We start from the raw sequence: 12,866 nt of genomic DNA on the forward strand, positions 1-12,866 counted from the left end.
GGTGCATAGACAGGGAAGGTAAGAAGGAAAACACAGACAAGTCACAGTGAGATTCAGAGGAACGCTTGAGTTTTCTAGAGCAAGGGGTCAGTCAACCTTTTCAATCAAGAGCCACAGGGTAAGTATTTTGGGCTCTGTGGCCACATGTGTCTGTGCACCACTGAACTCTGCTACTGATGTGCAAAAGCAGCCACAGCTCACACACAGATGACTGGGCGCGGCTACGCCAACGTACCTTTATTTACAAAAACAGGCCATCGCGGGTCCTTGTTCGAGAGTAACCGTCTCATCCTGTGAGCTCCTTAATGAAGCAACCAGGCACCGTGGACTTTTAAAACTGTTGATCTTACACAACATCAGGTAGAGGTAGGGCTGTTACCTCAGGACCAATCCCCCGTAAACTGGATAAAGCGAAGTTGTGGGTGAAAGGTCCCCACTCCTAATTATTTTCACCTTGGATATTATTAATAGGCACTTGTGGCTTTACTTATTTTAGGTGTGGTCTTGGTACAAACTGAGATAAACATCCACACAGACCAGCTTAGGTGGTGCTGGTTTAGCTAATCCCTCCAGAAGAGAACACTTGCACACATGGCCGAGTCATAAGGACAAATTAAGGATCAGGCTGGGCTCTCTGCACCTCTATGACAATAGCCTCCCTTTTGGCCTGCCTGCAAACACAAAGGCAAGGCCTCTTCAAACTCCCCAGGCACCCAGACAGAGCACCAACACAGTGAACTAAATAAAGCATCATTTTGCCCCATGGCCTGAATGTAGACAGAGACAGAAATCAGCTTTTTTTTTAAAAAAATAAGATTTTATTTATTTATTTGACAGCCAGAGAGAGCACAAGCAGAGGGAGCAGCAGAGGCAGAAGGAGAAGCAGACTCCCCGCTGAGCAGAGAGCCCGCTGTAGGGCTCAATCCCAGGATTCTAAGATCATACCTGAGCCGCAGGCAGTTGCTTAGCTGACTCAGCCACCCAGGCATCCCCAGAAACCAGCTTTTACAGAAACCTTGCATACCAAAATACTGTCTACCAATGCCAACTTTCTAACCCATCAGCTTCTATTCCATTCCAGAGCCACTTGGTAGGCTTCTGAGGAATACCCACTGGCTGCCAGTCACATATGTGGAGAGCAGAAGAGAGTGGAGACACCTGTGGTCAGGGATGAACACTGACAAACCAGCACAAGTACCTCACAAACAGAGGCTCTAACAGTTCTGAAAGTCATGTGGATGCCAACCACGCCAACTAGGAAAGCTTCCGAACAGCGTACCTATGTGCACTGCCCTCAGATGACAAGAGGCCACCATGAATTTGGTATACAGTAGGAAGAATTTCTTTTTAGATTTTACTTATGAGAGAGACAGAGGGAGAGAGAGAGCACGAGCAGGGGAAAGGGGAGCAGGAGAAGCAGACTCTCTGCTGAACAGGGAGCCTGATGTGGGTCTCGATCCCAGGACCCCAGGATCATGACCTGAGCTGAAGTCAGATGCTTAACCAACTGCGCCACCCAGCTGCTCCAAAGAATTTTTAATGATATGAAAAAATGCTTATGACATCAGACTAAAGTAAGAAAAGTCAGGTAAGAAACTGGTCACACAGTTTAAACTGACTTTGTAAAAATAATTTTTTTTAAAGGCATGAAAAATTTCAAGGAAATCTCCCCAAAATATGAAGAACTTTGCTTCTGGCTCCTGGCATATAAGTGACAATTACGGTTTTTCTGTCTTCTTATATTCTTCTGTACTTCCCACACTTACTTGTTAATTTAGTAGTCAAGGGGCAAACGGACTAGGTGGCATTCAAGCAGGTGGAGTTGTGAAAGGCAGAAGAGGAGGAGGCTGAGTCCCCGGGGAGGACCGACAGTCAAGTTCAGGCCATTGGAGGCTGCCAGGGATGCATGCAAGAAATGCCCCCAGTGCAGCCAACATTGGTTTCCTCTGTGGAGTTCATATTTGATTATGCTTTTTGTGGCATTTCAATAACCAAAAGGTACAGGAAAGTTGTGAGCAAAAATTAAAAGTTACTTGGAAAGAAGCAGAGACTAAAAAATGAGGAAGACTAAAGAAAACCTAAGATTAAGAGAAAGGAAGAAGACCCAGCCACGCAAAGACACACTCAAGTTGCAGCCTTGAAGTCTTCATACAGAAAAATGGGCTCCTGTACGCTTAACCAGTACAGACTCAAGACAGGTGGAGGGGCATTCGGGAGTCCCTGGACATCCCCCTGGGAGCAGCAACCTGGCCTCTCTTCACCGTGTAGGGTCGGAATGGTCCCTCTGGCCAGGTCCGCCTTCTCATTGCCTCATTCGACCTACACCTGCAGGCCAAGACAGTGGCCATGCTCCCTTCCCACAGTGAGCGTCCCCACAACTGTTCATGGTATCACTCCTAAGAAGGAAATCTTGGCCACACTTCTGTAGGGAGTGCCACACTGCACCCCACTGTTTCAGGATGCAGCCAGTGTTACATTTATTCCTTGGCAAATGACTAATGAACATGCTTTAATGTTTTAGCTAAGGAATTTTGCAAACATCACAAATTGTTGCAGGTCAAGGGTCCCAAATTTTCACATGAAAAATACTTGGTACATGATCTCCCCGATATCTGTCTTTGCAGTGCAAAGAACAGATGGAAGGAGAGTGGGGGGCAGGAAGTGGGAGGGAAACTATAATGCCCCCCAATTCACCACATCCTCTTTCCAGGCCAGCATGAACAGACAGCCTAAGCAGGGCAGACACCACAGCATCTCAATCTGTACTGTACCCCGCAGCCAGAGACACTAGAGAGGCCACAGGCTCACTGGACCTAGGGACCTATGCTGCAGTCCGGATTTTGCCACCTGCCAGCTGGGTGAGCTTGGCCAAGTCACTCAACCTCTTTGAAGTTCTTCTTCTTCTTCTTCTTTTTTTTTTTTTTTTAAAGATTTTATTTATTTATTTGACACAGAGAGAGAGACAGCCAGCGAGAGAGGGAACACACGCAGGGGGAGTGGAGAGGGAGAAGCAGGCTTCCAGCGGAAGAGCCTGACGTGGGGCTCGATCCCATAACGCAGGGATCACGCCCTGAGCTGAAGGCAGAAGCTTAACGACTGCGCCACCCAGGCGCCCCTGAAGTTCTTCTTTTAAAAGAGACAGTGGTTGGGATAATTGAATAGGGTAGGGCTGTCAGCACAGAGCCTGGTGTACAGCAGGCATCCAAAATGACAATGACTCCCCAAAATGCAACTTCAATAAAATCACTGGCTGTGGCGTTGCCTTGCCAAGAAACGGACTTGTGAGGCTCAGAGCTGCATGACCCCTGGATACACTGTGGGAGGGTGAAAGCCTTCCCCTGCCGCCTGCCCTTGCTCATCTCTGAGGTTACCTGCACGGTTATGATCGGCCCCCCGTTCTGATAGAGCAGAGGCTTCATCTTGGGCAGGAGGACTCCCAACCACTTGTCCACGGCTGCAAGGTAGTCTGGAAAACAAGACAGGATAACTCCACTCCACACCTGTGCCTGCAAACAGACACAAGGCTGCCCCCTTACCCTAGAGCTGGCAGCTGAGACCAACATACGTTGGATTCAATGACTGCGTGAATTGGGGTAGCTGCATGCACTGCAAGTCTCATAGAAGTTGTCCTTCAAGGAGCCATCTACTCAACGAGCTCTCAGTGGACAAGCAGCCGTATGCACGGTATCCCTCCTCGCCACTACACACCAAGCCTGGAGCGCAGGAGGCATCCAGCCGGTGTTTGTTGAATGAAGAAAAGAGTGCATGAATGATGTGTCTTTCTGTCAGAGTAGGGTGGGTTGTTTTTCCTTTTTATTTTATTAATTTACTTTCAATTTTTTAAATTTAAATTCAATTTAAATTTAAATTCAATTCAGAGGTAGAGTTTAGTGATTCATCAGTTGCATAGAACACCCAGTGCTCATTATATCAAGTGCCCTACTTGACGCCCATCACCCAGTTACCCCATCCCCCCACCCACCTCCCCTCTCCAGCAACCCTCAGTTTGTACCCTATAGTTAAGAGTCTCTCATGGTTTGCCTCCCTCTCTGTTTTTGTCTTGCTTTGTTTTGCTTTGTTTTTCCTTCCCTTCCCCTCTGTTCATTTGTTTTGTTTCTTAAATCCCACATATGAGTGAGATTGTACAGTATTTGTCTTTCTCTGACAAACTTATTTCGCTTAGCATTATACTCTCTAGTTCTATCCATGTCGTTGTTGTAAATGGCAAGATTTCATTCTTTTTGATGGCTGAGTAATAGTCCATTGTGTGTGTGTGTGTGTGTGTGTGTGTGTGTGTGTGTGTACACAGCACAACTTCTTTATCCATTCATCTGTCGATGGACATCTGGGCTCTTTCCATATTTTGGCTATTGTGGACATTGCTGCTATAAACATTGGGGTGCAGGTGCCCCTTCACCATTTCTCCAAAGAAGACATACAAATGGCCAACAGACACATGAAAAAAATGTTCAACATCACTCGGCATCAGGGAAATACAAATCAAAACCACAATGAGATACCACCTCACAGCGGTCAGAATGGCTAAAATTAACAACTCAAGAAACAATAGATGTTGGTGAGGATGCAGAGAAAGGGGAACCCTCTTACAGTGTTGGCGGGAATGCAAGCTGGTGCAGCCACTCTGGAAAACAGTATGGAGATTCCTCAAAAAGTTGAAAAATAGAGCTACCCTATGACCCAGCGACTGCACTACTGAGTGCTTTTCCTTTTTATTTTAATTTAATCAATGTTAGCTGCTCTTATCACCATCACCAACGCTAGCATCACCAGGAAAAACTGAAGTCTTCAGAAGACAGAAATGCAGCTAAATGAAACCTTCTGATCCGGGTTTATAGCTAAAATAATTTCTAGTTGTTTAAAAAGACAAGAAAAAGACTTCGTTTATAGATCACTCTGTAAAGGTAGACAAATGAATTGCTATTTTGATTAGCTAGATGCTATCACTGGTCATGTAATTTATTGAGAAAGTAGGAAGAGAAAGCATTACAGTGAGTCGGTAAACCACAAACAGGGCCCAATGCCAGTTCAAAGTTACCAGTTTATCAGCAAGATCTGGTCAAACAGTTCATGCAAGCCTTATTTCCTACACATTCGTGCCTGCAGTGGACAGTGATTAATCCTCACGCTTCCAGTAAGCTTTCAGAGGTATCTGTACAGAAGTATCCCAGCCTTCAAAATACCTGACGCTTTTGATATAAAATGTCTAAAGACATCATAAATTCTCTCAAGACACCTGTGACAACTTACCTGGATCCGAAGAACGGAGAATAATAGATTCTTTTAATAATAGCCAAGCAGGTAATCCTCCCTAGGGTGGGGGCGGGGGGGGGAGAAAAGAAGAAGAGAAAAGCCATTATAAGGTCTGGGGACGGCGGAGGAGATAGGAATGACTCTTGGCAGTGAGGGAAAAGAAGGAAAGTTTCACAGAGAAGGGATATGAACTGGGCTTTCTGGTTTATAACTTTCAAGGAAATTAGAAATTGTAACACAGTGAAAGTCAGATAACTTCACGTGAATGCAGTGTTTGGAGAATCAAAGCCTTTGTATAGATTATTCCACTTAACTTCACCACTACCTTATGAGGGAACCAGAGCCCATACCATTAACTGCTTTTTACGGTGGGGAAACTGAGGTACCTGAGTTAGTACCAAAGGAGGACACGTGCCTCTGACCCTTACTGGGTCCTCCCTGCCGAGACACCTCCTAAGGTAAAGGACACCCGTGCTGGCTACAGTCACAGGCTCAGCTGTACCTGGACTTAGAGACTTACTTAAACTGCTTTACCTCACTTTCCCCCAGATCCCTGCCCGTCACCCCACCCGTCGGGACGCACCAGCCAGGCAGAGCCCAGTCTAGACATACTCACCATGTCCCACTCTGCACAGATGTAGGGTCCAGGCCTCAGGATGACCAGCAGTCCCAGCTCATGGGCCAGCTTAATAAAATATTCCACATCATGTTCCCCAGAAAACTGGTACTGTCCTGGCTGGGGCTCGTGAAAGTTCCAGGGCACATACCTGCCGAGACACACAGCCCCTTCTTGGAAATAGCTCAAAAATCCAGCAATTTCTGAACTGGCAGTAGAAGTGTAAACCCTCAGACACTCACACAGCTCCCTTCGGCAGCCCCTTGGGAAACAGGCCTTGTTTCGAGTTTTCTCAGCAGTTACCCAAGTGAACCAAACTTGGTTTAAGTTTGTGACTCACAAAGAATACCCATTCCTATTTAATGAATTAAAAAAAAAACACATGGTCATGTAAGACCATGAATTACTACTATGTAAAAATCAGGTATGCCTGTGTAAGGCTGAGGGAAAATGAAAATATCTACGCTAAGGTAATAAGAGGTATACTTATTTTTTTGAAAATGCTTTTTAAGAAAAGTAAAAAAAAACCCTCTGACCCCTGTGTCTCCTGCAAAAGATTTTGTCAGGAAGGGCACGCAGGAAGTAAAGTGACAAAAACTTCTACCAGTTCCCCTGGCTTCCTTCAGCATAGGCCACGAACTGCATTACAAAGCTACCTACTGCCATCACATAGGTCTCTTGGATGACCCCTGGCTCGTGGTCTTTTCCCACGATCCCATGGCTTCGGGCTCCCTGGGACAGACAGCTGTGGGCCCCCAGAGCTAAGTGTTAAACTGCAGGTAGGTCCCTAGGGCCCCAGGAATCTGCCTCTGTATTCTCCTCACCCCTTATCTTGAAGAGGCTATCAGCAATCCTCATCAGTAGTGCGAAAAACCAGAGTGGCCAGCCACCCCAACTTTCCCTCAAGTTAGTCACCATGCAACAGCAGAAGAGATGAGAGATAGTTATTGGGGTAATTCTGTAACTCTAGGCTATAGCATTACCCCAGCAGAACCACAAAGAGAAACTGGGTTTCAGGAATCTACCTAATGTGGCCTATGCCCCCAAGAACTGAGGGAAGCTTGGCTGCCTACAAACACCACTACCTTCAAACTCTAGGGAGACCTCTGGCCAAAAATAGGCACTTGGGTAGATTTCAGTTTCACCAGCTGTAAATGGGAACGAAGCACTGGAATCCTTCATGGAAAGCGCCCTGCACAAGATAAATGCTCAATCACTGTAATTCGCCTTTGCCTTTTTAAGCTGAGGTTCATTTTTTATGATTTCCAGTGACAAAGTTCAAGAGCAGAAGAAGTAGTTAATCCAACTGAGCTCTTGCCAAGCCCCTCCCAGAACACAAGATTATGCTGTGTCCCATTCTGAGGAAGGAAAGAGCTAGCTGCACAGAAAAATGCAGCCGCGCCCTCTCTCCAGGTGCAGGTGTCTAGGCCCAGGGGAGAGCCCAGTGCCTCCTACTTACGACTGGATGGCGTTCAGCCCGGCCATCTTCATCTTCAGCAGCCGATCCTTCCAGTAGAAGCGGGGCACGCGGAAATAGTGAATGCTTCCCGAGATGTAGCGGAAGGGCCGGCCATCCTTCAGGAAGCGGTTGTGACTGTAGTCAATCTTGAACGTCCTTTGGGAAGCTTTCTACAGAGCAAGGATGGGACCACATGAGAACTTCCACCTTCTGCATTTCGGAAGCAGACACTCTGACCATGGCAAGCGGCTACCTGCCTATTTCATTGGCAGAATTTACTGATGGAGTTAATGCCTGGCTTCTGCCAACACAGAGTAGATCACTCAGGGGCAAATGGGAAGCTATAAAACAAAGCACTGCGAAGCCAGTGGCTAGTGCACCCAGGCAACCAAAATCATCAGGAAGGACCCATGTGCAGGACTCCAAAGGGTTTAACTTCCAGAGGCCAGCATCAGTGTGACAATCGGTGGCTGAGACACAGAAGCTATATTCCCAAAGAGAAAACCCTGTTGGAGGTGCCTCTCTTCTTGGTATAGCAAAGCCCAGTGTGCTGGGAGTAGAACACATACATAGATACCCTCCCTCCCTGTGGTTCTGACCAGCTGGAGCACTAGATGTACCTTGACAGTCATGTCACTGGGCTGAAAGCAACAGATGAGAAGCCTAAAGTCCTGGCTGGGGCTCTACGTCCTGCAGTGACTAGGCAAACGCCCTAACTGCATCTCTGCTTCCATAAACACCCAGGATGTCAGACTAAATGAACTCTAAGGCAGTATGTTTCAAATTACGGGCTGCAACCCAATTTGTGAATCATGAACCTAATTTGAGTGATGATTGGCACTTAAATTTTTTTTTGATTGGCACTTTTTTAAATGAAAGAGAACAGAAAATATCAGTGTACTGCACAAGTATTATTTTATGAAACTTTTGTAATATATACATATACAGAATTGCATTTGATGTGTGTCTCTACTGGATTGCAATGAAACACATATTTCTAGCAAAATAAAAAAATCTAGGCAAATCAAATTTCGAGAAACACGGGATCAATTCAGAAGCTAAAATGCTAGCATTTGAAAGGGAAGCCGGAGGTTAGATAGAATAGAACACTGCCCTCTGGTGGATGCAAAAAGGCAGCGAGGGGTCATAGGTGTCAACGGAGAAACCAGTTAATTGCTTTCCTCCATTGTTGGTAAGATTCCTTGTGCAGCTTTAGGCTTTTTTAAATTTATTTTTATTTAAAAAAATTTTTTTAAAGATTTTATTTTTTATTTGACAGAGATAGAGACAGCCAGCGAGAGAGGGAACACACGCAGGAGGAGTGGGAGAGGAAGAAGCAGGCTTCCAGCAGAGGAGCCTGATGTCGGCGCGATCCCAGAACACCGGGATCACGCCCTGAGCTGAAGGCAGACGCTTAACGACTGCGCCACCCAGGCACCCCAACTTTAGGCTTTTTTAAAAAAAAGCTTTTTTTCATAGCAGCACCACAGTCCATGACAGCTTTGGAGGCTTCCCTTGAAGCCATATCTGGAAGCAACTCTAAGAGCGTAAGTCCTAGATCACACTTGGTCTGAAATCCAACTAGCGAGTTAAAGCATTGTGATGGAAACTTAACCAACACAGAGTAGATCGCTCAGGGGCAAATGGGAAGCTATACTGTATGTGAGTTCACTTCAATAAAGCTAACCCAAAAAAAAAAATAAATAATGTAAGAATCATTTCTAAAAAAAGGGCCAGAGCACCAATCTAATACCACTTTGTTCTTCTAGTAAACAAGGCTTTAACTCTCATTCAAAGGCCAGAAACTCCTGAAGAAATGAAAAATATAAAAGTTACTTCTTATACCAGGTGCCCCAATGATTTCAAAAACATTTTCACAGCACATAGAAGATTAGGTGCCAAAAAAGGGTTTCCTCCACATTCTGTGAGTTCAGAGGTGGTGTATGAGATGGGGAAATTCCTTGGACAGGTAGAAAGGGGGTAAGCCACTGGGAAATGCAGAGGGCTGTCTGTAGCCCACTCGTCTAGGGGAAGGGGCTCAGAGGAGCAGAGGAGGTCGCTGAGACATGATCTTAGCAGACAATGGACTCTGGCTTTTGTCGCACTCAGCGGAGCACCACCCCTGCATTCAAACAATCCCAGAATCCAGCCCAAATATCTCCCTACCGTCCAATTACAAGTATTACCAACCACCTACTATGTGCCGAGTAATATCAGAGGGAGCCACACAGATGTGGCCACAGCCGAATGTATACATATACATGTATGTGTACATGCGTACACATAGAACTGATTCTACACGCAGCTCCCATCTCACATGGAACAGACCGGGTGTCAGCGTCGTGAGACCCAGACAAAGTAAGGGCAACATCGTGATGCTGCACGCTTACGTTACACAGTATTAGTATCAATTATACCTCAGTAAAGCTGGGGTCAGGGCTAGAGCAGAATGCTGCAGTGGTGATAAAGGGCATGTAACCCGGGAGTTGGGCATGAGGACAAATTTCCCAGATGGAGGAAGTCTGGCTCTCAACCTTGGCCACACATCAGAATTACCTGTGCAAACTTTTAAAGATAGCAAAGTCAGGCCTCACCCCCAGACGTTCAGATTTTAATTGATCTTCAGTGGAGGCATTGGCATTTCTTAAAACTGGCCAGATGATGATGTCAGGTACAGCCAGGGTTGGAAACTTCTGGTTTGAGCTAAGCCCCAGGGTGAGGAGGAGCTGGGCCAGGCTAAGGGCACAGGAGGAGACAGTGTGTGGGGTGCAGAGAAGGAGCCCTAGAACCTCAGTACAGACAGTGCACGGCAGGGAGCTGAAGCAAAAATGGACCAGACCAAATGTGCCCCGACGACCACATTAGTGGGCCTGGGCTTTATGCCAAGAGCTGCGGAGAGCAACTTACACAGAAGACCGTGTGAAAACATGTGGTTTCAAATGTCGGACACTGGCCTTTTCCTGAAGCGGCAAAAAGGAAAAAGAGTCATGGACCTTGGTGGCAGCAGTGAGGTAGGCAGTGGACAGGAGGTGGAACCCACAGGACCGGGGGTGGCTGGATGTAGGACACAGGGGCTAACCTGAAGAGGCTCCCACGGTCTCAGGTGGAAAAATTGGGGGCATTTAAAAAAAAAGAGACAGACTTAAAAGAGGCATCAAGTGGGGGAAATTAAAGACTGCATGGATATTAACACCTGTGACTCCTCTGCTCAATGTCAGCCTCTTAAAACTGGAACAAGCAGACATTACGTCCCTCGTGTTGTGATTCGATAGGAAGCACAGCCCCACCTAAAAGCGGTCCTCATTAATGAACTTGCACCTCAACCGAACCTTAGTCTATGGATAGCTCAAGCAAGCAAAATATGCCAAATCCAAAAGGTAGGACATTCTCGAAGTCCAATGATAGAGTTGCTCCAACAGATTGATGGCATTAAAATCAAACAAAATAGAGTATTGTTAGAAAATAAAAGAGAATTTAAGAGGCATAATGACCCTAATGCAACATGGGAACCTGGTTTGGATCCTGATTCTCATGAACTGCAAAAAAACCCCAATGTTGAGACAGGGAAAATCTGAACAGAGACCAGGCATTAGGTGGAATTAAAAGAATTACTGTTCATTCTGTTGGGTAAAACAATGGCATGCTGAGTACACAACAGAAAAAAAAAAGTTCTCAACAGTTAGAGATACAGACAGACGTTTTTATGAGGGGAATGACACAACCTCTGAGGTTACTACAGATGAAAAAGAAAAGAGCAAACAGAAGAGCAGAGGCACACAGCAAAGCTGATCACTGCTGAAGCTGGATATAGACACATGGTATTCTCTCTTTGTTCATTCGTGTATGTTTTAATTGCAACACTGTTTAAACCAAACTGTACCTCAAAATAAAGCCTTTTTCTTGGTTGTAAGAAAAACAAAACCATACGTTCATGAAAAGACTTGTAAGAAATGTTCACAGTAGCTTCATTCATAATTGTCTAAAACTGGAAGTAAGCAAATGTCCATCAACAGGAGAAACGATGTGCAAAGTTTGGTGTGGTCATACGATAGAATACTTTTCAGCAATAAAACAGAACCATTGGTGCTGCCAATGATATGGATAAACATCAAAATTGTCATGTTGAGTGAAAGCCCTATGCAAAAGGTTCATACTGTATGAGCCCCTTTACATGGGGGGTCTAGAACAGGCAATCTGATCTATGGTGGGAAAAAAATCAGAGTAGTTGTTGCCTTTGGGGGGGGGCGAGGCACATATTGCTTGGTAAGAAACATGAGGGAGCTTTCTTCTAATGGTAATGATAATCTAGCTGAATACGGGTTTCAGATTATACAGGTGTGTGCATTTCTCAATACTCATCAAAGGGTACCCTTGAGATTTGTATATTTCATTGTATGTAAAGTTTTACCTTAGGAGGAAATAAAGCTACAAAGAAATTTTCACCTCTGATTAATAATATAGGACATGCTTGGAGGGGAAAGTACACCGGTGCCTGCCACTTACTTTGGAACACATCCAAAGAATAAGATGGATTGATGGGTGGATGGGGGGATAGATCGATAGTAATATGTTAATGGTAGAATCTGGATGGTGAGTATAAAATTCTTTCAACTCTATGTGTGAACATTTTTCCTAATAAAATGTTGACACAAATAAAGAAGTGGGGGGGGGGACTGGAGAAAGGTATTCAAACGGTACAAACTTCCAGCTAAAAGATAAATAGCACTAGAGATGAAATGTACAACATGGTTAACTATAGCTAACACTGCTGTGTGATATATAAGAAAGTTGTTAAGAGGATAAATCCTTGGGGCACCTGGGAGGCTCAGTCAGTTGAGTGTCCAACTCTTGGTTTTGCTCAGGTTGTGATCTCAGGGTCCTGGGATTGGGCCCTGTAAGGCTTGGCACTCGGCATGGGGTCTGCTTGTCCCTCTCCCTCTGCTCCTTGCACCCTCTCATAAATAAATAAAATCTTTTTTATTTGAGAGAGAGAGAGAGAGAGAGCATGCACATGAGCAGGGGGAGAGGGAGAAGCAGATTCCTCGATGAGAAGGGAGCCTGGTGCAGAGCTCAATCCCAGGACCCTGAGATCATCACCTGAGCTGAAGGCAGCCGCTTAAGTGACTGAGCCACCCAGGAACCCCTCATAAATAAATAAAATCTTTAAAAAAAAAAAAAGGGTAAATCCTACAAGTCCTTATCGCAAGGAAAAAACTTTTTTCCTTTCTTCTTTTTTCTTTCTTTGCTTTCCATTGTATCTATATGAGAAGACTGACACTAGCTGAACATACTGTGGTGATCATTTCACAGTATACGTAAATCACAACATCATGCTGTACAAACTTAAACTGATGGGGTGTCTGGGTGGCTTAGTTGTTTGGCATCTGCCTTTGGCTCAGGTCATGATCCCAGGGTCCTGGGATCGAGCCCTGCATCCAGCTCCCTGCTTGGCGGGAAGCCTGCTTCTCCCTCTCCCACTCCCCCTGCTTGTGTTCCCTCTCTCGCTGCCTCTCTGTCAAA

At 45.5% G+C, this 12,866-nt stretch overlaps 1 protein-coding gene across 3 annotated transcripts in view; it reads right to left on the minus strand.

Moving 5' to 3' along the window:
- The window catches only part of GLB1 (galactosidase beta 1), an 82,490-nt gene that overhangs the window by 52,338 nt on the left and 17,286 nt on the right, over positions 1-12,866 (minus strand). For all 3 annotated transcript variants that reach the window (XM_019799458.2, XM_002919037.4, XM_034662275.1), the window contains exons 2-5: positions 7,347-7,516; positions 5,888-6,038; positions 5,269-5,329; positions 3,372-3,466 (exon numbers count right to left, since the gene is read on the minus strand). In XM_019799458.2, the coding sequence (XP_019655017.1) occupies positions 3,372-3,466; positions 5,269-5,329; positions 5,888-6,038; positions 7,347-7,516 (477 nt within the window). The remainder of the gene's footprint in view (positions 1-3,371; positions 3,467-5,268; positions 5,330-5,887; positions 6,039-7,346; positions 7,517-12,866) is intronic.

This window comes from Ailuropoda melanoleuca, chromosome 6 (assembly GCF_002007445.2).
Source record: "Ailuropoda melanoleuca isolate Jingjing chromosome 6, ASM200744v2, whole genome shotgun sequence".
Taxonomy (NCBI): domain Eukaryota; kingdom Metazoa; phylum Chordata; class Mammalia; order Carnivora; family Ursidae; genus Ailuropoda; species Ailuropoda melanoleuca.